This window comes from Rhinoraja longicauda, chromosome 9, assembly GCF_053455715.1.
Source record: "Rhinoraja longicauda isolate Sanriku21f chromosome 9, sRhiLon1.1, whole genome shotgun sequence".
In the NCBI taxonomy this organism is placed as follows: Eukaryota; Metazoa; Chordata; class Chondrichthyes; order Rajiformes; family Arhynchobatidae; genus Rhinoraja; species Rhinoraja longicauda.
The window spans coordinates 1938601-1963919 of record NC_135961.1 but is presented as its reverse complement, the minus strand read 5'-3'; the positions used below and the strand labels follow the sequence as shown (position 1 = coordinate 1963919).

Genomic DNA, 25319 nt, shown 5'->3' with positions numbered 1-25319 from the left:
TGGACCATCTCCAACATGTCCCTATCCTTTCTTGATCTCACCGTCTCCATCACGGGAGGTAAGCGCAGACTGGGCGATCATTTCGCTGAACACCTTCGCTCAGTCCGCCTGGGCCTATGTGATCTCCCAGTTGCTAAACACTTTTAACTCCCCCTCCCTTTTCCACACTGACCTTTCTGTCCTGGGCCTCCTCCTCAGTCAGAGTGTGGCCATAGGCAAATTGGAGGAACAGCACCTCATATTTCACTTGGGCAGCTTGAACCCGGCGGTATTCCCTGATTTAAGTAACCCTTGCATTCCTTCTCTCTCCGTCCCTCCCTCTCCCACCCTAGTCATCCTACAGGTTTCACTGTCGGTCTGCTTAGTTTCCCTCTCGTCATCACCTTTTCCACAATAGGCCATTGTGGTCCACCTTTCCTTGACCATCCTTGATTTGTTCTTTTCATACCTTTCATTCTTTTGTTCTTTGTACCTTCTCACACCTCTAGCTTCCCTCTCCCCTGACTCTCTGTCCGAAGAAGGGGCTTGACCCGAAACATCACCTATTCTTTTTCTCCGGAGATGCTGCCTGACCCGCAGAGTTACGCCAGCATTTTGGTCTGTCCGAATATCGACCCGTGGAATATCTTCCTTCCACACAACCCCTGTCTTCTACGAATCAGCAAGTTCTGAATCTAACGACCAAATCACCGTGAATCCCGCACATCTTAATCTTCTGGATTAGCCGACCATGAGGGACATCTTCAAAAGCCTTACTAAAATCCATGTCTGTGACATCCACTGCCCTAACTTTGTCATTCACCATCAACAACATCCTCAGATCTCTCCTGAGATCTCTCCTGAGATGCTACCTGACCTGCTGAGTTACTCCAGCATTTTGTGAATAAATACCTTCGATTTGTACCAGCATCTGCAGTTATTTTCCTACACTCCTCAAAACACTGAATCCAGTTGGTCAGACACGACCTGCCACGTTCAAAACTCTGCTGGCTATCTCTAATTACACCATTCTCTTCCAAATCCTACCTTAAAGAACTTTAGTTTTTACTTTTAGAGATACAGCGCGGAAACAGGCCCTTCGGCCCACCGGGTCCACTCCGACCAGCGATCCCCGCACATTAACACTATCCTACATCCACTAGGTACAATTTTTACATTTACCAAGCCAATTGAGTATAGGAGCAAAGAGGTCCTTCTGCAGTTGCACAGGGCCCAAGTGAGACCGCACCTGGAATACTGTGTGCAGTTTTGGTCTCCAAATTTGAGGAAGGATATTCTTGCTATTTAGGGCGTGCAGCGTAGGTTTACTAGGTTAATTCCCGGAATGGCGGGACTGTCATATGTTGAAAGACTGGAGCGACTAGGCTTGTATACACTGAAATTTAGAAGGATGAGAGGAGATCTTATCGAAACGTATAAGATTATTAACGGGTTGGACACGTTAGAGGCAGGAAACATGTTCCCAATGTTGGGGGGAGTCCAGAACAAGGGGCCACAGTTTAAGAATAAGAGGTAGTGTAGGGACATACGGATTAGCGGGGGGGTCTCGAACCCTCGGTTGGGCTAACGAGGCACGAGATGCGGGAGCGCGAGGTATAGTTGTGTCTGGCGACCAGCTGGAAAGATGAGATTAGATTATTATACCTAGTTAAGTAGTGTGTGTCCAAAAGCTGCAGTCTGTTTGCAAATACCTTCGAATAAAGACTTTGAACAAAGACGTTCGGTCCAGGAGCACTTAGTCCACCTCCGCACTATATTCCAGAGGCTGCAGGACCACGGCCTGATTCTGCACCCGGACAAATGCCAATTCGGCCTGTCGGTGGTAGATTTTTTGGGTCACCGGGTTACATCGGCCGGAGCCACCCCTTTGCCAGCTAAGGTGGAGGCGGTCCGCTCTTTTCTCTGAATGCATTCAAGAGAGAGCTAGATAGAGCTCTTAAGGATAGCGGAGTCAGGGGGTACGGGGAGAAGGCAGGAACGGGGTACTGATTGAGAATGATCAGCCATGATCACATTGAATGGCAGTGCTGGCTCGAAGGGCCGAATGGCCTCCTCCTGCACCTATTGTCTAATTATCCTACAAACCTGTACGTCTTTGGAGTGTGGGAGGAAACCGAAGATCTCGGAGAAAACCCACGCAGGTCATGGGGAGAACGTACAAACTCCGTACAGACAGCGCCCGTGGTCGGGACGGCTGTAAGGCAGCAACTCTACCACTGCGCCACTGTGACCGCTGTGCTGGCTATCTCTAATTAGACCATTCTCTTCCAAATCCTATCTTAAAGAATTCTCTCCAGTAGTTTCCCTACCACTGATGGGAGGCGCACCGGTCTATTGTTCTTTAGTTTAGTTTAGTTTTTGAGTTTAGTCCTCCGGATTCTTTCTACTCCCCTTCTTAAATAAAGAAACAACAGGGCTACGCCTGTGGCTAGAGAAGAAACAAAGATCCTTGTCAAGGCCCCCACAGTCTCCTCACTTGCCTCCCTCAATATCCTGGGATAGATCCCATCAGGCCCTGGGGACTTATTCACCTGAATGCTCTTCAAAAGTCCCAACACCACCACCATCTCAATCTCAAACTGCCCTCTCATATTTGTATTCTCCACACTGTTCTAGAAACATAGAAACATAGATAATAGGTGCAGGAGGAGGCCATTTGGCCCTTCGAGCCAGCACCGCCATTCATTGTGACCATGGCTGACCATCCACAATCAGTAACCCGTGCCTGCCTTCTCCCCATATCCCTTGATTCCACTAGCCCCTAGAGCTCTATCTAACACTCCATTGACTTGTTGCAGAAATACTACCAACACAGCTGCTACACTGGGAGTCTTCTATGAATTCATTATCACATGAGGTATGGTGTTTGAATTTATAATCAAATTGGAAATACCTGTCCACATATCTCGACTAATTGGGAAGCTGTTTCCAGGGTTCCCAGTGTTGACCAACTAATTAGAAGTGCCAGATATTGATCAATCGCCAATATTGCTCTGTCCTTGGCAGCTAAAGTGAAGGCAACTCCAGTTCTTTGAGCTAATTTGGAATGCTCTTCCTGTTCATCCAGCCAATTGAGAAACTTCTTCCTGTCTACCATGCCAGTTTGTAGAATTGTAGGACACCATACTTCAGAAAATAAACCAAATAATGGAAACATTATCGATAGGTGTCAACATCTTAAATGATAATTGTATTTGGAAGGATATACGATTCTTAAGGCAGCTGGTCTTTCTGCATAACGACCAGCAGATCAATAATAATCCACAGATAGACACAAAAAGCTAGAGTAACTCAGCGGGTCAGGCAACATCTCTGGAGAAAAGGGATAAGGTGACGTTTCGGCTCAAGACCCTTCTTCAGACTGAGGGTCAGAGGAAAGGGAAACGAGAGATATTGACGGTGATGTGGAGAGATATAGAACAAATGAATGAAAGATGTGCAAAAAAGTAACGATGATAAAGGAAACAGGCCATTGCTAGCTGTGTGCTGGGTGAGAACGGGTACAGATAATGAGACTCATCAAGACGGCTTTGAAGCTGGTACGACTTGGGTGGGGAGGGAGGGAGGGAGAGAGAGGGGATGCAAGGGTTACTTGAAGTTAGAGAACTAGCTTCAGGGTTAGATGCAAGGGTTACTTGAAGTTAGAGAACTAGAGTAGCTGTAAGCTGCCCAAGCAAAATATGAAATACAGCTTCTCGAACTTGCGTTTGGCCTCATTCTTTCAGTACGTTATTGCAATTTCACTTAGACTATTTCTTTTATTTCCAGCCATTGACGGAATCAAAGCTGAATGGAGTTCACGCTGTTACTTCACCTGGTTCCCTTCAGTTTGCTGAAAACAGTCAAACAATTAACGATGTGTTCAGCACACAGACAGGTTGGTGATGATTACTTTAAAAAACCACTAACTGAAGTGCCAATGGAAGGGCCCCTTATCACTAGGGTTGCCAACTGTCCCGTATTAGCCGGGACATCCCGTATTTTGGGCTAATTTGGTTTGTCCCCTACGGGACCGCCCTTGTCCCGTATTAGGCCCAGATGGCGCTGTAGGCCCGGACAGTGTAGACCCGGGCGCCGCTGGACGGAGTTGGATAGCAACCCGCCTCCCGGCCCGGGCGGCCGCCATTGGTGGAGCGGGAGCACGTGGCCGCTGGCTGGGTGAGGTCACGTGGGGCGATGACGTCACCTTTTGTCCCTTATTTGGGAGTGAGGAAGTTGGCAACCCTACTTATCACTGACAAGTTAAACATTATCAGCAGCATTACACATGGCATGAACGTTTTAGTCTCGTTCAGTTTAGTTTATTGTCACGTGTACCGACGTACAGTGAAAAGCTTGTGTTGCGCGCTAACCAGTCGACAGAAAGACAATGCATGATCACAATCAAGCCACCTACAGTGTATGGATACGCAATAAGGGAATAAGAGATGTTGCTGTAGGAATAGTGATTTAAGAGTGTGGAGCGATTGTAATGTGTGATTGTAGACCTGCTTCTGTGGCTAGCACGCAAATAGTCGCATGGGTTGGGTGCCATCTTGGAATTGTGTAGAACATGGAATATTAAGAGGCCATTCAACCCATCCAACCTACTCTGACCACTAACTCAGCTTTATCACTTCTGTTCTGCAGTCATCTTCATCTGAGTGAATGTAGTGCTTAAGGTGGCACAACATGGCATCCAAGTTTAATGAATGAGCTCGCTGCAGCTTGTGTCCATTAACCTTTTGGCAGCTAAAGGTGCAGAGAGTTCTTTTGTTAACCTTGGATCCTATGTTATACCACCTTAAGCACTACATCCACTCAGATCATAATCATAATCATACTTTATTAGCCAGTACTGTAGGAAAATAACTGCAGATGCTGGTACAAATCGAAGGTATCACAAAATGCTGGAGTGACTCAGCAGGTCAGGCAGCATCTAGGAGAGAAGGAATGGGTCTCGACCCGAAACGTCACCCATTCCCTCTCTCCTAGATGCTGCCTGACCTGCTGAGTCACTCCAGCATTTTGTGAGACCTTTATTAGCCAAGTATGTTTTGCAACATACAAGGAATTTCATTTGCCATACAGTAACACCAATAAAAAGCAACAGGACACACAAAATACATTTTAACATGAACATCCACCACAGTGACTCCTCCGCATTCCTCACTGTGATGGAAGGCGAGAAAAAAAGTTCAATCTCTCCCTTCCTTGTCGTTCAGCGGTCGGGGGCCTCGAACCTTCCGTTGATGGGACGATCTTACTCCCTTAGGCCTTAGGGTCGGTCAGGCTCCTGCATCGGGTGGGATCTCAGCTTCCCCGCACCGAGCGATCGGACCCGGGTCAGGGCTTGTCGAACGTCGTGCTGCTTTTGGAGCTTCCCGACGTCTGTCTCAACCTGAGACTGCGAGCTCCTTGATGTTAAAGTCCGCAGGCTGCGGCTGGAGGACATTGGGGGATGAAGGACATTGGCGTTGGGGAGTTTAGAGAGAAGGAGGATGGAATTGTAGAGTAAGTTAGCATTAAAAAAGAAACCTGGTCTGTCTTTCCAGTCCAAAAAGTCGACAGAAACAACTATGCTGGGTGTGGCAAGACTAATAGGGTTCCCAATTTGTTTAGTTTAGAGATACAGCGAGGAAACAGGCCCTTTGGCCCACTAACACTAATCCTACACACACGAGGGACAAAGTTACTAATGTCAATGAACCCAAAAACCTGTACGTCTTTCGAGTGTGAGAGGAAACGGGAGCACTCGTTTCCCTTATCGCTAACCAGTCTGAAGAAGGATCTCGACCCGAAACGTCACCCATTCCGTCTCTCCAGAGATGCTGCCTGACCTGCTGAGTTACTCCAGCTGTTTGTGTTTGTCTTCCTCTCTTTGGCGACTGTATTTGCCACCAACCAAAATACACTGTATTTGTCCCAAAAGAGATCCCACTGATCCAAAAACCTGAACCATCAGCTCTCAGGCACATATATATAATCATTGTACCAGCTCCTCATTCACCAGAAAGCTTCCAAAAACTTCAAATATTGCAATTTGCATTTGGAATCGTAAAAGTTGTCTGTTATATTAGGGTATGCTGTACATCTCCATATTAGAAGTGTAGGAAAATAACTGCAGATGCTGGTACAAATCGAAGGTATTTATTCACTGAATAAATAAGTCAGACTGAAGAAGGGTCTCGACCCGAAACGTCACCCATTCCTTCTCTCCTGAGATGCTGCCTGACCCGCTGAGTTACTCCAGCATTTTGTGAATAAATACCTTCTTATTAGAGGTGGTTACTTTAATTTGTCGATGTATGGGTCTTCTAAATGTTTTCATCTCCATGTCCTGATTCCAGATGAATTATTGATTCCGCCCCAGGACACGAGTACAGACCTCACGGATGTCATGGATAAAATTAATAGTTCCTTCCCCGGCTGCTGCTGTAAGTACACTGATGGATCCCAAACAAAAATAGCTTGTTCAGAATTTTGAGCTGCTCAGCACAGGAACATTGGCCTTCATCATCCAGAGTATTGAGTATAGAAAATAGACACAAAACACTGGAGTAATTCAGCGGGACTGTCGTATGTTGAAAGACTGGAGCGACTAGGCTTGTATACACTGAAATTTAGAAGGATGAGAGGGGATCTTATCGAAATGCATCAGATTATTAAGGGGTTGGACACGTTAGAGGCAGGAAACATGTTCCCAATGTTGGGGGAGTCCAGAACAAGGGGCCACAGTTTAAGAATAAGGGGTAGGCCATTTAGAACTGAGATGAGGAAAAACTTTTTAGTCAGAGAGTTGTGAATCTGTAGAATTCTCTGCCTCAGAAGGCAGTGGAGGCCAATTTTCTGAATGCATTCAAGAGAGAGCTAGATAGAGCTCTTAAGGATAGTGGAGTCAGGGGGTATGGGGAGAAGGCAGGAACGGGGTACTGATTGAGAATGATCAGCCATGATCACATTGAATGGCGGTGCTGGCTCGAAGGGCCGAATGGCCTCCTCCTGCACCTATTGTCTATTGGGACAGGCAGCATCTCTGGAGAGAAGGAATGAGTGACGTTTCGGGTCAAGACCCTTCTATAGAAGTTGGGAGGTCATGTTGCAGTCATACAAGACATTGGTGAGATCACATTTAGAGTATTGTGTTCAGTTCTGGGCACCATGTTATAGGAAAGATGTTGTCAAGCTGAGAAGTTTTACAAGGATGTTGCCAGGACTAGAGGGTCTGAGCTATCAGGAGAGGTTGAGTAAGCTGGGACTCTATTCCTTGGAGCGCAGGATGATGAGGGATGATCTTATAAAGGCATATAAAATCATGAGAGGAATAGTTCGGGCAGATGCACAGAGCCCAGAGGAGGTGAACTGAGGTCCAGAGGACATAGGTTTAAGATGAAGTGGAAAAGATTTCATTGGACTCTGAGGGGCAACTTTTTCACACAGAGGGTGGTGGGTGTACGGAACAAGCTGCCAGAGGAGGTAGTTGAGGCTGGGACTATCCCAACGTTTAAGAAACAGTTAGATGGTTACATGGATAGGACAGGTTTGGTGGGATATGGACCAAACGCAGGCAGGTGGGACTAGTGCAGCTGGGACATATAGGCTGGTGTGGGCATGTTGGGCCGAAGGGCCTGTTTCCACGCTGGATGACTCTATAACAGGTCCTTCGGCCCATAATGTCTGTGCTGAACACGATGCCCCGATAAACTGATCATCTGTCTGTGCATGATCCATATCCCTCCATTCTCTGCATGTCCATGTGCCTGTCTAAAAGCCTCTTGGACACCATCAACGTATCTGCCTCCAGCATCTTCCTGGCATGCCCTATGTGTGAACAATAGCTTACACCGCACGCATCCTTTCAACTTTACTCCTCTCGCTGTGTAACTATGGCCTCTAGTCTTTGACATTTCCTCCCATGAGAGAAAGGTTCTGACTATCTACCCTGTTGTCGGGAATTTAAAAAATGATAAGGAAGATGAGTAGGTTATTATATGGTTAACCCTAGGGCTCACACACTGGGGAAGCATGATGGGAAAAATGGCCAACATAGGACATCAGGCTTATCTATTGAGGGGGGATAGATGTTTGCAGTTCTGTCTAGGTTCTTATCTGTTTGCAATCTTGAGACTGCACCTACTCTTTGTCGCTCTGTTTAGCAGGCAAGTCCCCCAAAGGTTAACGAACGACCTCTTTAACGAGTGAATCAATCCTCCCTACAGGGACATTGACATTCACATAGAAACATAGAAAATAGGTGCAGGAGGCGGCCATTCGGCCCTTCAAGCCAGGACCGCCATTCATTGTGATCATGGCTGATCATCCACAATCAGTAACCTGTGCCTGCCTTCTCCCCATATCCCTTGATTCCGCTAGCCCCTAGAGCTCTATCTAACACATTTGTGGTAAAAATGTGTTAGATATATGGAATATTTTCAAAACAACAGGAAACGTAAGATTAAAGTTAACTCTGGGGAAGGTTACAGAGACATTGAATAATGTTTTATTTCAACTCCACAAGTAACCATTGTGTCATGAGGATATAAAAATGCTGTAGTTACTATGGCTTATGGAAGCAGTTTGGGTCTCCTCGTTCTGTTTTCCAGTGTAAAGCCTTTAATAAACCGACTTGGCTGATAGACTCACCACTGATCTATGAGCTGTTTTATTTTGTGTCTGTGCCTATCTGAGTAAAGTCAGATGTAGGGTATGGTTATGGCACTCTCCTACAGTCTTGCTTTCAGTTTCTTCCCCTCATTAAACTCAATCAAAGTCACACGATCAAATAGTGTGAACATTGAGCTCTCCAATTTTAACTAACACCCCGACTCCCCTATCTTTTCTGTGCCCCCCACCTCTGTATGCACACACTTCTCCCATTAACCCACCCCATCTTTGCCAGCCCATCGCTTTCTACGCCCCCCCCCGGCATTATATTTCACACCTCTTTCCACAACTGACACCCTTTTGTCCCCTTTTCATCTCTAGCCTTGGTCCACCCATCTACCAATCAACCCCCCCTCACCTGTATCCACCTATCACTTTGCAGACTTTATTTCGCCCCCGCCTTGTTTGCAGCTTTCTGCCCCGACTACAATCAGTCTGAAGAAGGGTCTCGACCCGAAGTGTCACCTATGCATGTTCTCCGGAGATGCTGCCTGACCCACTATTTTGCACACGATTCCAGCATCTGCAGTCCCTAGTGGGCATAGGATAGTGTTAATGTGTGGGGATCGCTGATCGGCGCGGACCTGGTGGGCCAAGAGGGCCTGTTAATCTAATCTAAAAAAGTACAAGACACAAATGGCAGTGGTAGGTTTGGTATTTGGTAGCATAACAATGCTTTATTGTATTCTGCAGATAATGATGCAGCAAAATGTCCCCCTCACCAGAAACACTGAGATGACCATCTCCTGCAATGAACAAGAAGTTTTGGAAAAAAAAGAAAACTATATTGGACCTGAATATAATAATTAATTCCAGAAGTCTATCTTACTGAAGGAAGTTAGCTCTGCACATCCAGTCCGAGTAGTTTTAACTATTACCTGTTCTTTGCTTTTGCTATGCAATTGTAAAATAATAATGAAATGTAAAATGTTGGACTCTGCAAAGAAAAAGAACATTATTTGTACAAACACACACCATTTCAGGAGGAGAACTTTATACCACTTTTTACTCATGGTGTGGAAGAATATTGATGATACATTCACAAATTGTATGTGCATTTTACGATGTTTTTTTAAAAAATGACACTAACACCAGCCTCTTAGAAAATTGCCTTACAAAAGTGACTCTGAAAGTTCCCTGAAGAAAGTAGATTCTTTTTGAAGACAGACACAAAAACTGGAGTAACTCAGCGGGTCAGGCAGCGTCTCTGGAGAGGGAGTAGGTGACATTTCGGGTCGGGACCCTTCTTCGTTTTTCTTACGTTCTGCCAAAGTCTTGCAAATATGCATCGGAATGTAAGGATTTATGCCCAAGCAAATTTTATGAATAGGAAAAAATATTTTAATGTATTGAAGCAATGTTAAGCCATGACCACCTGTCTACCTCAAAGCCTCCTCCCTTCATAATCATTCTTACACACTGCATTTAAAGCTTTCACTTGCAGCATACCAAATAGCAGGAGGGTTAGTCGTGACTAGTTGGAGTTTTTATTTTTATTTCATTATCTTGCAAACAAATTAATGAAGATCAGCAGAACATGCTACATAAAGCAACAAAGCACTCACCTGAATAATAGAATCATTCCTCATAAGGTAGACTCTACTACTAGAATGTAAACTTTCTCACCCTCTTTGTTCTATAATTGACATTGTATTTTAACACATGAGGCACAATGGGGTGTTCTAGGTATATCGTCTATATGTGGTCCAGATCGCACCTCACACCACTCACTACATGATTCATTCAAAAATAAAATTAATGCCAAAAAAAGTAAACAGCCTTTTCATTTCTCTCTCAGTATTCATGTGGATTGCTTTGTGGCCTTTGTGTGTTCTCTTGAAGAAAAGCTTTCGTATCAAGTGAGTGAATAAAATAGTACAATGGTGTTAACAAAAAAACCCATAGTTGTTCTTGATAATAGAAACATAGAAAATGTTTCTATGGTTTCTGTGGAGTAGGCCATTCGGCCCTTTGAGTCAGCACCGCCATTCAATATGGTCATGGCTGATCGTCCAAAATTAGTACCCCGTTCCTGCTTTCCTTCCATATCCCTTGATTCTGTTAGCCCGAAGAGCTAAATCTTACTCTCCCTTGAAAACATCCAGTGAATTGGCCTCCACTGCCTTCTGTGGCAGAGAATTCCACAGATTCACAACTCTCTGGGTGAAAACGTTTTTCCTCATCTCAGTCCTAAATGGCCTACCCCTTTATTCTTAAACTGTGACTCCTGGTTCTGGACTCCCCCCAACATCGGGAACATTTTTCCTGCATCTAGCCTGTCCAATCTCTTAAGAATTTATATATGTTTCTATAAGTTCCCCTCTCATCCTTCTAAACTCCAGTGAACTGTTTGATCTCAGCTTTTAAACAAACCATCCTTAACAGTTGACAGGAAATGTTTTGTTATCTCTTGCTTAATGAACATACTTTAATCTATTCTCTTTGTCAGAGAGCCAGAAGCGACCATTTCATTACACAGCAGTAGAGTTGCTGCCTTACAGCGAATGCAGCGTCAGAGACCCGGGTTCCATCCCGACTACGGGTGCTGTCTGTACGGAGTTTGTACGTTCTCACCGTGACCTGCGTGGGTTTTCTCCGAGATCTTCGGTTTCCTCCCACACTCCAGGTATGTAGGTTAATTGGCTTGGTAAATGTAAAAATTGCCCCTAGTGGGTGTAGGATAGTGTTAATGTGCGGGGATCGCTGGTCGGCGCGGACCCGGTGGGCCGAAGGGCCGGTTTCCACGCTGTATCGCTAAGCGAAACAAAAAAACTAAGCTGCATATCCTGCTCCCATTATCTCTATGTCCTCTTCGGCAGTTGTGGCCCAGGAAAATTGAGTTGAACACCCATATAACCAAACCATACAATGTTGATCTGCACATATTACAGTTATGGGTTCTGCAGACCCACTTCAAGGCATTTGTGTCTCTCCCCTTTGATCTCCAGGGAGCCAACCCCAAGCACTACAATTCCAAAATGTCCAAGTAACATTTTCCCCTTCATACTGCACCCTTTTGCCCTATCATTAGTGTAGATTCATTTGTGTAGGTGACTTATTAACATCATCATTAACAACTGCATTCAGTCCACTAACTTTCCTCTTATTCCAGTCAGGGCTTCTGATGAAACTCAGTTGGAGTTTAGAGATACAGCGCAGAAACAGGCCCTTCGTCACACCAAGTCCGCGCCGCCCAGCGATCCCCGCACACTAACACTATCCCACACACACTAGGGACAATTTACAATTATATCGAGCCAATTAACCTACAAACCTGTATGTCTTTGGAGTGTGGGAGGAAACCGGAGGTCCTAGAGAAAACCCAGGCAGGTCCCGGGGAGCGTTTAAACTAGATTGGCAGGGGCGTGGGATCTCGTGTAGGACAGAGGCACGTGAGAGGCTAGAAGTTGGTATGGAGGGTGGTGTGGGAAAGGTTAGTGGACAGAATAGGCAGGTGAAAGGCGGAGAACGAGGAAGGAGGGTTGCTTTAAACTGCACGTATTTTAATGCAAGGGGCCTGACGGGTAAGGCAGATGAGCTTAGGGCGTGGACAGGTACGAGCAACTGGGACGTTGTAGCCATGACTGAAACCTGGTTAAGGGAGGGGCAGGACTGGCAGCTCAACGTTCCGGGGTACAGGAGCTTCAGGAGAGACGGGGGTGAGGAGAAAAGAGGAGGGGGGGTTGCATTGTTGGTTAAGGAGGATGTCACGACTGTTCTGAGGTGACATTACGGACGGTTCGTCTAGTCAGGCTCTATGGGTGGAGCTGAGGAACAAGAAAGGGATGATCACCTTGTTGGGGGTGTACTACAGATACCCATGTTGTCAACGGGAATTAGAAGAACAAATGTGCCGGGTGATTGCAGACAGCTGCAGGTCAAATAAGGTTGTTGTAGTCGGGGATTTTAACTTTCCCAACATAGACTGGGAAAATCATAGAGTGAAGGGTTTAGATGGGCTGCAATTCCTCAACAGTGTTCAGGAGGGTTTTCTTAAGCAGTATGTGGAGGCCCGCTCACGTGAGTGGCCAACGCTGGATCTAGTGTTGGGAAATTGGGAAGGGCAAGTTAATGAAGTGTGTGTGGAGGAGCCTTTTGGGACCAGTAACCACAGTTGTTTAGGTTTAAGATAGTTATGGATAGGGACTGAGAGGGTCCACGTGTTAAAATGCTCAACTGGGGTAAGGCCAACTTTGAGGGTACGAGAGAAGGTCTCGCTCAAGTTGACTGGAGCAGGTTATCAGAGGGGAAAGGAACATTAGCCAAGTGGGATGTTTTAAAAAGTGTACTGAGGAAAGCTCAGGATGTGTACGTCCCCGTTAGAGTGAAGGGCAAAGCAGGCAAACGTAAGGAAGCTTGGCTGACCAGGGAAATTGAGACATTAGTCAAAAACAAGAAGGATGCTTGGGACAGATCTAGACAGCTGGGATCAAGTGCATCCCTGGAGAAGTTTCGGGAACTAAGGAGTAAACTAAAAAAAGGAAATCAGAAGGGCAAAAAGGGGCCAGGAGATAGCTCTGGCGGGTAGCATTAAGGACAATCCCAAAAGATTTTATAAATACATAAGGGGGGAAAGGGTAACTAGAGAGAGAGTGGGACCTCTCAGGAATCAAAGCGGTCACCTCTGTGTGGAGCCACAGGAGATGGGCAAGGTCCTCAATGAGTATTTCTCCTCTGTATTATTGGAGCAGTCACTGGAAGTGTCTTGAGAGCAGTCAGTGTTTCGGTCGAAGAAGTACTGAAGGTACTGTCGTGTTTGAAGGTAGACAAATCTCCAGGGCCTGATCAGATATATCCGAGGACATTGTGGGAAACTAGAGAGGAAATTGCGGGAGCCCTGGTTGGAATTGTCCCTCGTGTGTGGGCTGTGCTGGGTCCACAATTCCCTGCAATGTCTTGCCATCTTGGGATGGAGCTGTTCCCACACCAAGCTGTGAGGCATCCTGATAAAATGCTTTCTGTGGTGCATCTGTAGAAGTTGGTGAGAGTTGTAGAGAACATGCCAAACTTCCTAAGCCTCAGGAAGTAGAAGCTTTCTTGGTCGTTGCTTCAATATGGGTGACTGAATATTGAAGGAATTTGAAGTTTTGAACTATCTCTTCTTCGGCGCTGTCGATGCAAACTGGGGCGTGCGTACCGCTTCACGTCCTGAAGCCCGTCACCATCTCCACTGTCTTGCTGACATTGAGACAAAGGTTGTTGTCTCGACACCAGGACACAAGCTTCTCAATCTCCTCCCTGTGCTCCGTCTCATCGTTATTTGATATCCGGCCCGCAATGGTGGTGTCGCCTGCGAATTTGAGCATGGATCAGACTTGTACAAGGCTGATCAGTCACGTGTACAAGGAGTGGTGAAGGGGGCTGAGAAAGCAGCCTTGCAGAGCACCAGTGTTGAGGATTATCGTGGAGGATGATGTGTCCCCTATCCTCACTGATTGGGGTCTGTTGGTCAGGAAGTCGACGATCCAGTGGCAGAGATGAGTGCTGACCCCAGGCCACGCGGGTTTGGAGATGAGCTTGGATGGTTTAATGGTGTTAAAGGCAGAGCTGTAGTCTATGAATATGAGTCTGACCTAGGTGTCTCTCTTATCCAGATGTTCTGGGGATGAGGGTAGTGCCAGGGCGATGGCATCGTCCGTGAACCTGTTGTGGTAGTGGGTGAACTGCAGTGGGTCAAGGCCACTGGGTAGACTGGATTTAATGAGTTCCATAACTAGCCTCTCAAAACATCGTGATGGTGGATGTCAAGGCCACTGGACGGTATGATTGGTACTAACTTTTCATTGGAAGGATATATAGACAAATAAAAGTTTCCAATCGATTCAACACCATGAGTTTCAAATACTAAATTAGTTTACAACTGGTCTATTGTGAAGGTCTGCTTAAATAATGCCAATTGAATGTAACATAGCTTCTCTCTGTTGGAAATGCCAAGCTAGATTATTGCAGGAAGGAGAATTTCTCTTTCATATCGTTGGCAATAACAGTTCCTCGGAAGGATATACAAGTGAAACGCTTGAAACATTGGAATGCTTCCAATCCGTTCAACATATATAGTGAACAACAGGCTATTGTTACAGTCCGCTTAATTAATGCCAAATTATTGTATCATATGGTCTCTGTGTTGGCAATTCCTCAATAGACAGCTTGCAGTAAGTAGATATATTGCACAAACCATTGGCAATAACTTCCCAGAAGGTTATACAAGCACACCAATGCTTCTAATTGATATAACACCATTAATTACATATACTAAAGTAGTTTACAACACTCTGTTGTGACGGTCTGCTTAAATAATGCCAATTGAATACAACACAGCTTTTCTGATGTGTCATTGCTTATAGACAATAGGTGCAGGAGGAGGTCATTCGGCCCTTCGAGCCAGCACCGCCATTCAATGTGATCATGGCTGATCATTCTCAATCAGTACCCCGTTCCTGCCTTCTCCCCATACCCCCTGACTCCACTATCCTTAAGAGCTCTACCTAGCTCTCTCTTGAATGCATTCAGAGATGGCGGCACGGTAGCGCAGCGGTAGAGTTGCTGCTTTACAGCGAATGCAGCGCCGGAGACTCAGGTTCGATCCTGACTACGGGTGCTGCACTGTAAGGAGTTTGTACGTTCTCCCCGTGACCTGCGTGGGTTTTCTCCGAGATCTTCGGTTTCCTCCCACACTCCAAAGACGTACAGGTATGTAGGTTAATTGGCTGGGTAAATGTAAAAATTGTCCCTAGTGGGTGTAGGATAGTGTTAATGTACGGGGATCGCTGGGCGGCACGGACTTGGTGGGCCGGAAAGGCCTGTTTCCGGCTGTATATATATATGATGATATGATATGAATTGGCCTCCACTGCCTTCTGAGGCAGAGAATTCCACAGATTCACAACTCTCTGACTGAAAAAGTTTTTCCTTATCTCAGTTCTAAATGGCCTACCCCTTATTCTTAAACTGGATTGCTCACAATGAGGACAATGGGTTTTCATTCTACTGGCGATAACTTTTCCCAGAAAGTTTCTACAGATTGTAAATATGCTTCCAATCAATTCACTAATGTACAAACAGGCTATTGTGAAGGTCTATTGAATGTAACCGCTTCTCTGTGTAGTTTAGGGATACAGCGTGGAAGCAGGCCCGATGGCCAACCGAATCCACCCGTCCAGTAAAGCCTGCGCGCTAACACTACCTTACACACACAAGGGACAAATGAGTCTCTATAAGGTGCTGGTCAGGCCGCATTTGGAATATTGTGAGCAATTTTGGGCCCCATATCAGAGGAAGGATGTGTTGGCTCTGTAGAGGGTCCAGAGAAGGTTTACGAGAATGATCCCAGGAATGAGTGGGTTAACCGATGATGAGCGTTTGTCGGGGCCTGTACTCGCTGGAGTTTAGAAGGATGAGAGGGGATCTTATAGAAAAGTATAAAATTCTGAAAGGACTGGACAAGCTAGATGCAGGAAAAATGTTCCCAATGTTGGGGGAGTCCAGAACCAGGGGCCACAGTCTAAGAATAAAGGGGAGGCCATTTAAAACTGAGGTGAGAAGGAACTTTTTCACCCAGAGAGTTGTGAATTTGTGGAATTCTCTGCCACAGAGGGCAGTGGAGGCCGATTCACTGGATGAATTTAAAAGAGAGTTAGATAGAGCTCTAGGGGCTAGTGGAATCAAGGGATATGGGGAGAAGGCAGGCACGGGTTACTGATTGTGGATGATCAGCCATGATCACAATGAATGGCGGTGCTGGCTCGAAGGGCCAAATGGCCTCCTCCTTCACCTATTTTCTATGTTTCTAGTGGAAGAGTCTAGGACCAGAGGTCATAGCCTCAGAATTAAAGGATATTCTTTAAGGAAGATAAGGAGAAATGTCTTCAGTCAGAGGATGGTGAATCTGTGGAGATCTTTGCCACAGAAGGCTGTAGAGGCCATCAGTGGATATTTCTAAAGCTGGCCACCATGTAGTTTCTGCACTGTGGCTCTGACCACGTCTATAGTCCTGACTAGGGCCCTGTCAGTCTTCAGGGCAGTGCCAAGATGGTCCAGTCACATCTCCAGGTCCCTCACATGGTCAGCCACGAGCTGCAGATGGAAGGATATACAAACAAATAACAATTTCCAATCGATTCAACACCATCTTACAAATACTACACTAATTTACAACAGGCTGTCGTGTTTAGTTTAGTTTAGCGATACAGCGTGGAAACAGGCCCTTCAGCCCACCGACTCCGCACCGACCAGCGATCCCTGCACACTAACACTACCCCACACACAATTTTACATTTATACCAAGCCAATTAACCTACAAACCTGAAAGTAGACACAAAATGCTGGAGTAACTCAGCGAGACAACCAGCATCTCTGGAGAGAAAGAATGGGTGACGTTTCAGGTCGAGACCCTTCAGAATGTCTCGACCCGAAACATCACCCATTCCTTCTCTCCAGAGATGCTGCCTGTCCCGCTGAGTTACTCCAGCATTGTGTGTCTATCTTCAGTTTAAACCAGCATCTGCAGTTCCTTCCTACAACCTACAAACCTGTACGTCTTTGGAGTGTGGGAGGAAACCGATCTCAGAGAAAAACCCAGGCAGGTCACGGGGAGAACGTACAAACTCCGTACAGATGGCACCCGTACACAAGATCAAACCTGAGTCTCTGGTGCTGTAAGGCAGTAACTCTACCGCTGCACCACCGTGCCACCACTGTATTAAATAATGTCAATTGACTATAACACATCTACTCTGTTAGAAATGTCAGTCGAGATTGGTGCAGGAAGGACCTTTCATAGTGTTGCCAATAACTTTTCCCCAGAAGGATAAACAAGCAAATGAATGCTTCCAGCCATTCACTGCCATGACTTACATTTTAGTAAACTAGTGTACAACAGGCTATTGTTAGGATCCGCTTAAATAAAGTCAATTGAGTGGAACATAGCTTCTCTGTGTTGGCCATTCCTAAATAGTCTGCCCGCAGTAAAGTAGAAATCATTTTCATGTGGTAGACACAAAGTGCTGGAGTAACTCAGCAGGTCAGGCAGCATCTCAGGAGAGAAGGAATGGGTGATGTTTCGGGTCGAGACCCTTCTTCAGACTGATGTCAGGGGAGGGGGCGGGACAAAGATAGAATGTAGTCGGAGACAGGAAGACGAGTGGAAGAACTGGGGGGGGAGGGGATAGAGAGGGAAAGCAGGGACTATCTGAAGTTACAGAAGTCAATGTTCATACCGCTGGGGTGCAAACTACCCAAGTGAAATATGAGGTGCTGTTCCTCCAATTTGCGCTGGGCCTCACTATGACACTGGAGGAGGCCCAGGACAGAAAGGTCAGATTGGGAATGGGAGAGGGAGTTGAAGTGCTGAGCCACCGGGAGATCAGGTTGGTTAAGGTGGACTGAGCGAAGGTGTTGAGCGAAACGATCGCCGAGCCTGCGTTTGGTTTCGCCGATGTAAATAAGTTGACATCTAGAGCAGGCTGCAATAGATGAGGTTGGAGGAGGTGCAGGTGAACCTCTGTCTCACCTGGAAAGACTGTTTGGGTCCTTGGATGGAGTTGAGGGGGGAGGTAAAGGGACAGGTGTTGCATCTCGTGCGGTTGCAGGGGAAAGTGCCCGGGGTTGGGGTGGTTTGGGTAGGAAGGGACGAGTGGACCAGGGAGTTACGGAGGGAACGGTCTCTGCGGAACGCAGAAAGGGGAGGAGATGGGAAGATATGGCCAGTGGTGGGGTCCCGTTGTAGGTGACGGGAATGTTGGCGGATGATTTGTTGGATCCGCTGGCTGGTGGGGTGGAAGGTGAGAACGAGGGGGATTCTGTCCTTGTTACGAATGGGGGGAGGGGGAGCAAGAGCGGAGCTGCGGGATGTAGAAGAGACCCTAGTGAGAGCCTCATCTATAATGGAGGAGGGGAAGCCCCGTTTCCTGAAGAATAAGGACATCTCGGAAGCCCTAGTGTGAAACACCTCATCCCGGGCGCAGATGCGGCGTAGACGGAGGAATTGGGAGTAGGGGATAGACTTTTTGCAGGGGACCGGGTGGGAAGAAGTGTAGTCCAGATAACTGTGCGAGTCAGTGGGTTTATAGTAAATGTCCGTCACCAGTCTGTCTCCTGTGATGGAGATGGTGAGGTCCAGAAACGGGAGGGAGATGTCGGAGATAGTCCAGGTATATTTAAGGGCAGGATGGAAATTGGAAGTGAAGTGTATGAAGTCAGTGAGTTCTGCATGGGTGCAAGAGGTAGCACCAATGCAGTCGTCGATGTAGCGGAGGTAGAGTTCGGGGATGGGACCAGTGTACGTCTGGAACAGGGATTGTTCGACGTACCCGACAAAGAGGCAGGCGTAGCTAGGGCCCATGCGAGTGCCCATAGCTACGCCTCTGGTTTGGAGGAAGTGGGAGGAGTCAAAGGAGAAGTTGTTGAGGGTAAGAACCAGCTCTGCTAGGCGGAGGAGAGTGTTGGTCGATGGGGATTGGCTGGTTCTACGGTCGAGGAAGAAACGGAGGGCTTCGAGACCATCCTTGTGGGGGATGGTCTACACTTCTCCCACTATCTTCCTGTCTCCACCTATATCCTTCCTTTGTCCCGCCCCCCTGACATCAGTCTGAAGAAGGGTCTCGACCCGAAACGTCACCCATTCCCTCTCTCCTGAGATGCTGCCTGACCTGCTGAGTTACTCCAGCATTTTGTGAAATAAATACCTTTGATTTGTACCAGCATCTGCAGTTATTTTATTACAGTACTGTGGACAGGACTACAGAGGAGGTCACAGCCACAGAGCAGAAACTAGATGGTGACCAGCAGGAAGATAAGAGGGGGGAGCAAATTTAAACCAGATTGGCAGGGGGATGTGATCCAATGCAGACGTGAGGATGGTTGAAAGGCTGGAGGTTTAGTTTAGTTTAGAGATACAGCACGTCAGCCCACCAGGTCCGCACCGACCAGCGATCCCCGCACACTAACACTATCCTGCACACACAAGGGACAATTTGTTTACAATTATACCAAGCCAATTAACCTACAAACCTGCACGTCTTTGGAGTGTGGGAGGAAAGCGAAGATCTCGGAGAAAACCCACGCAGGTCACGGGGAGAACGTACAAACTCCGTACAGACAGCACCCGTAGTGGGGATCGAAGCTGGATCTGCCGATGTTAGAGTCATAGAGTCCTACAGCACAGAAAGAGGCCCTTCGGCCCATCGGCCCATCGTGTCCGTGCCGCCCGTTACCAAACACAGTCTAATTTTAATCCCATTTTCCCGCATTCGGACCGTAGCCCTGAATGTTGTAGCATTTCAAGTGCCCATCCAAATGCCTCTTAAACGTTGTGAGTGTTCCCGCCTCCACCACCACCCCAAGCAGTGAGTTCCAGACTCCAACCACCCTCTGGGTGAAAAGGTTCTTTCTCACATCCCCCCGAAACCTCCCTCCCCTTACCCTGTATCTATGTCCCCTCGTTGTTGAACCTTCCACCAGTGGAAGAAGTTCCCCGCCATCTACCTTATCTATGCCCCTCATGATCTTGTACACCTCGATCATGTCCCCTCTCAGCCTTCTCTGCTCCAGGGAAAACAACCCCAGTCTGCTCAGTCTCTCCTCATAGCCGAGGCCCTTCATCCCTGGCAGCATCCTGGTGAATCTCCTCTGCACCCTCTCCAAAGCTATCACACCCTTTCTATAATGTGGTGACCAGAACTGTACACAATACTCCAGCTGTGGCCTCACCAGTGTTCTGTACAATTCCATCATTACCCCACTACTTTTATATTCGATGCCCCGGCTAATGAAGGCCAGTAACCCATATGCCTTTTTGACCACCCTGTCCACCTGTCCTGCTGCCTTCAAGGACTTGTGTACCTGTACTCCAAGGTCCCTCTGTACCCCTGTCTTCCCTAGGGTCCTTCCATTCATGGTGTACTCCCTCTCCAAGTTATTCCTGCCAAAGTGCATCACCTCGCACTTTTCAGGATTAAATTCCATCTGCCACTGCTCCGCCCATCTGACCATCTCATCTATATCTTCCTGCAGCTTGCAGATCCCTTCCTCGCTATTCACCACCCCCCCTAACTTTGGCAACAACTCTACCGCTGCGCCACCGTGCCGACCATTCATGCAGAAAGCAAGGACGTCGGGTCCCTTAGACAGGATCGACAGATTCACAGCAGGGAGCGAGAAAGGACTGTTGGATTAAACTGCTTATATTTCAATGCGGGAGGCCTAACTGGCAAGGCAGATGAACACAGGGAATGGGTAAGTGTGTGCGACTGGGATATTTATGTGAGAGGGGCAAAGACTGAGGAGATTTGGGGGGCACATAATTGTACACAGAGTGCCAGGAGTAATGATTGAGGCCGATACATTAGCGGCATTGAAAAGACTGTGATATCGGCAGATGGATATGCATGGGGGGCATATTGACTATACGCAGACAGATAAGAGTTGGTCTTGGCATCATGTTCGGCACAGACATGAGTTTAGTTTAGAGATACAGCGCAGAAACAGGCCCTTCGGCCCACCGGGTTCGTGCCAACCAGCAATCCCTGCATATTAGGCAGGCAGTGACTAGTGGGGTACCGCAAGGCTCGGTGCTGCGACCGCAGCTATTCACAATATACATTAATGACTTAGATGAAGGGATTAAAAGTAACATTAGCAAATTTGCATATGATACAAAGCTGGGTGGTAGTGTGAACTGTGAGGCAGATGCTATGAGGTTGCAGGGTGACTTGGACAGGTTGTGTGAGTGGGCGGATGCATGGCAGATGCAGTTTAATGTGGATAAGTGTGAGGTTATCCACTTTGGCAGGGCTGTCTTAACGCATGGGCCTGATGGGCACTTGCCCGGGGCCCCACGAGCATAGGGGCCCCATGCTGATCTGTGTATGTTAAGTGACTTGCAATAAATAAATACTACTTAAAAAATGTATGTTCAATAAGTGCTTTTTTCGCAACATTTTCCATCCCTAAGTGCTTCTCACAGCGATCTGTAAGTGCTTTTCGCAACAATGTAGCACCCTAAGTCCATCGCTAAGTGCTTTTCGGTAAGTGCTTTTCGCCGGCACGACAGAGGGGGGCTGGTAGGGAAAGGGGGGTGGGGGGAGAGTAACGGTAGGGGCCCCAGTACACTGCTTTGCCCGGGGGCCCATAATGCTGTAAAAACGGCCCTGCACTTTGGTGGTAAGAATAGGAAGGCAGATTATTATCTGAATGGTGTCAAGTTAGGAAAAGGGGACGTACAACGAGATCTGGGTGTCCTAATTCATCAGTCACTTAAAGTTAGCATGCAGGTACAGCAGGCAGTGAAGAAAGCTAATGGCATGTTAGCCATTATGACAAGAGGAGTTGAGTATAGGAGCAAAGAGGTCCTTCTGCAGTTGTAAAGGGACCTAGTGAGACCGCACCTGGAGTACTGTGTGCAGTTTTGGTCTCCAAATTTGAGGATGGTTATTCTTGCTATTGAGGGCGTGCAGCGTAGGTTTACTAGGTTAATTCCCGGAATGGCGGGACTGTCGTATGTTGAAAGACTGGAGCGACTAGGCTTGTATACACTGGAATTTAGAAGGATGAGAGGGGATCTTATTGAAACATATAGGATTATTAAGGGGTTGGTCACGTTAGAGGCAGGAAACATGTTCCCAATGTTGAGGGATTCCAGAACCAGAGGCCACAGTTTAGGAATAAGGGGTAGGCCATTTAGAACGGAGATGAGGAAAAACTTTTTCAGAGAGTTGTAAAACTGTGGAATTCTCTGCCTTAGAAGGCAGTGGAGGCCAATTCTCTGGATGCTTTCAAGAGAGAGCTAGATAGAGCTCTTAATGATAGCGGAGTCAGGGGGTATGGGAAGAAGGCAGGAACGGGGTACTGATTGAGAATGATCAAGTTGACTGGCGATGCTGGCTCGAAGGGCCGAATGGCCTACTCTTGTACCTATTGTCTATTGTCTATTAACACCCACTATCTACACTATCTACACCCACTAGGGACAATGTTTACATTTACCAAGCCAATTAACCTACAAACCTATACGTCTTTGGAGTGTGGGAGGAAACCGAAGATCTCGGAGAAAACCCACGCAGGTCACGGGGAGAACGTACAAACTCCGTACAGACAGCGCCCATAGTGGGGATGGAACCCGGGTCTCCGGCGCTGCATTCGCTGTAAGGCAGCAACTCTACCGCCGCGCCACCGTGACCGCCCTTATTGCAGGCAAAAGGGCTTGTTCCTCTGCTGTATTGTTCTACGTCCAAGTCCATAACTCCCTGAAAGCAGATTGAGTGGGAAAGAAGAGGTGTGGTATGTTTGGCTTCATTGGTCAGGACATTGAGTATAAAGAGGCAGGAAGTCGTGATGCAACTTTATAGGACTTTTAGTCACATAGAGTCATAGAGTGATACAGTGTGGAAACATGCCCTTCGGCTCAACTCGCCCACACTGGCCAACAATGTCCCAGCTACCCTAGTCCCACTTGCCTGCGCTTGGTCCATACCCCTCCAAACCTGTCCTATCCATGTACCTGTCCATCTGTTTCTTAAACGATGGGATAGTCCCAGCCTCCACTACCTCCTCTGGCAGCTTGTTCCATACACCCACCACCCTCTGTGTGGAAAAGTTACCCCTCGGATTCCTATTAAATCTTTTTCCCTTCACCTTGAACCTATGTCCTCTGGTCCTCGATTCCCCTACTCTGGGTAAAAGACTGTGTGCATCTAATCCTCTCATGATTTTGTGTGCCTGTATAACATCTCCCCTCATCCACATTTGGAGTATGACATCCAGTTCTGGTCACCCCAATACAGGAAGGGTGTGGAGGCTTTGGAGACGGTGCAGCAGAGGTTTACCGGAATCCTGTCTAGATTAGTGGGTGTTATCGACAGGGAGGGGTTGGACAGACATGGATTATTTTCTCTGGAACACCAGAGGTTAAGGGGAGACCTGATAGAAGTACATCAGGTTATGAGAGGCATTGATAGGGTACATAGAACCATTTTCCCAGGAATGGAAAATCAAAATCTAGAGACCAAATTCTCGAGGGGCAAAGTTTTAAGGAGGTGAGCGAGGCAAGTCTTTTTACACGGAGAGTAGGGAGTGCATGGGAAACACTGCCAGGAGTAGTGGTGGAGGAATAGTGATATTTAGACTTTTGGGGAAGGATATGGATTATGTGCAGGGCATGGAGGGATATGGATTATGTGCAGGGCATGGAGGGATATGGATTATGTGCAGGGCATGGAGGGATATGGATTACGTGCAGGTAGATAAGAGTTGGTCTTGGCATCATGTTCAGCACCGGCATTGTGGGCTGAAGGGCCTGTGTCTGCTCTGTGTTCTTTAATTCTGAACACTTGTTGCTTTTGGCTCTTGACAAGATTGCTTCTTGGCTAGGGTTGCCAACTGTCCCTTATTAGCCGGGACATCCTGTATTTTGGGCTAAATTTGTTTGTCCCGCAAGGGACTGCCTTTGTCCCATATTAGGCCCGGACGGCACTGTAGGCCCGGACACTGCAGTCCCGGACACTGCAGTCCCGGACAGGGTAGGCCCGGCCGCCGCCTAACTGAGGTTGCGTAGCAACCTGCCTCCCGGCCCGGGCGGCCACCATTGGTGGAGCGGGAGCTGGCTGGGTGAGGTCACGTGGTGACGTCACCCTTTGTCCCTTATTTGGGAGAGAGGAAGTTGGCAACCCTATCCTTGGTTGAGCGGTGACATGTTGGAGCAGCCCCAGGGTGCTGATAGGTGCCGAGGATGTCCTGGTTGGGTTGCTCCTGGGCCTGGCCAAACTGGCCTTCCACGAGTCACGGCGCCAGGCGGAAGGAAGGCTTTGCCCATGCCAGATGCTTGCCCCTGTTGCGGGGTTACGTCCGTGCCCGGGTGGTGTTAGAGAGGGACATAGTTGTATAGTAGTTATGTAGTGTATTTGTTAGGACTTGTGGCATAGTTGTTTGAAAATGAGTGTCCAGATGATGTGGTGATTCTGCACTACGCTGGTGGGTCTGTTAGCACGGTTTCGTTTTGTATCGTGAGCGGAATTAAATAAATTATTTTTGATAATAATTTATTTAAACGGTGCTGATGGGGGTTGGATCCTGACTGCAGCCTGTCCCTTAATCCGCTGAGTTACTCCAGCACTCTGCGTCTAGCCTCACTCTGTCAGCCTCCCCCCTCCCCCCCTCCGGCCTACCATGCCTGCCTTTTAAATCCATCCCTGACCTTAAATAAAAACTGAATATGATATTTTGATTTCAGGTTTGAAGCATTCTGCCGTTTTATTGTTGTTCCCTATGATCACGCTGCTCCAAGTCCTTCAGCAATCTGCAGCCCGGCTGTCTCCGTCTGGCACGCCGGGAACAACGTCTCCCCACCTCCCCACCTTCAGCTTTGAATTTCATCCTAAACTTCTACGACTTTTCCTTCTTCTCTATGACGCACGTTAGCACATTCCAGTAGGGTTGCCAACTTTCTCACTCTCAAATAAGGGACAAAGGGTGACTTCACCGCCCCGCCCCCCCACGTGACCTCACCCAGCCAGCGGCCACGTGCTACCGCTCCACCAATGGCGGCCGCCCGGGCCAGGAGGCGGGTTGTTACGCAACCTCCGTTAGGCGGCGCCCGGGCCTCCGGGCCTACCCTGTCCTCCGGGCCTACCCTGTCCGGACCTACAGCGGCCCCCGGGCCTACAGTGTCCGGGCCTACAGCGGCC

The 25319-nt window shown here is 47.6% G+C and overlaps 1 protein-coding gene across 7 annotated transcripts in view; it reads left to right on the top strand.

The window, feature by feature from the left end:
* The window catches only part of LOC144596441 (utrophin-like), a 401591-nt gene extending 391068 nt beyond the window's left edge, over nt 1-10523 (top strand). For all 7 annotated transcript variants that reach the window (XM_078404693.1, XM_078404692.1, XM_078404691.1 and 4 more), the window contains 3 exons: nt 3769-3877; nt 6330-6416; nt 9337-10523. In XM_078404693.1, the coding sequence (XP_078260819.1) occupies nt 3769-3877; nt 6330-6416; nt 9337-9377 (237 nt within the window). In that variant the 3' untranslated portion in view covers nt 9378-10523. The remainder of the gene's footprint in view (nt 1-3768; nt 3878-6329; nt 6417-9336) is intronic.
* The last annotated feature ends 14796 nt before the right edge of the window (nt 10524-25319 follow it).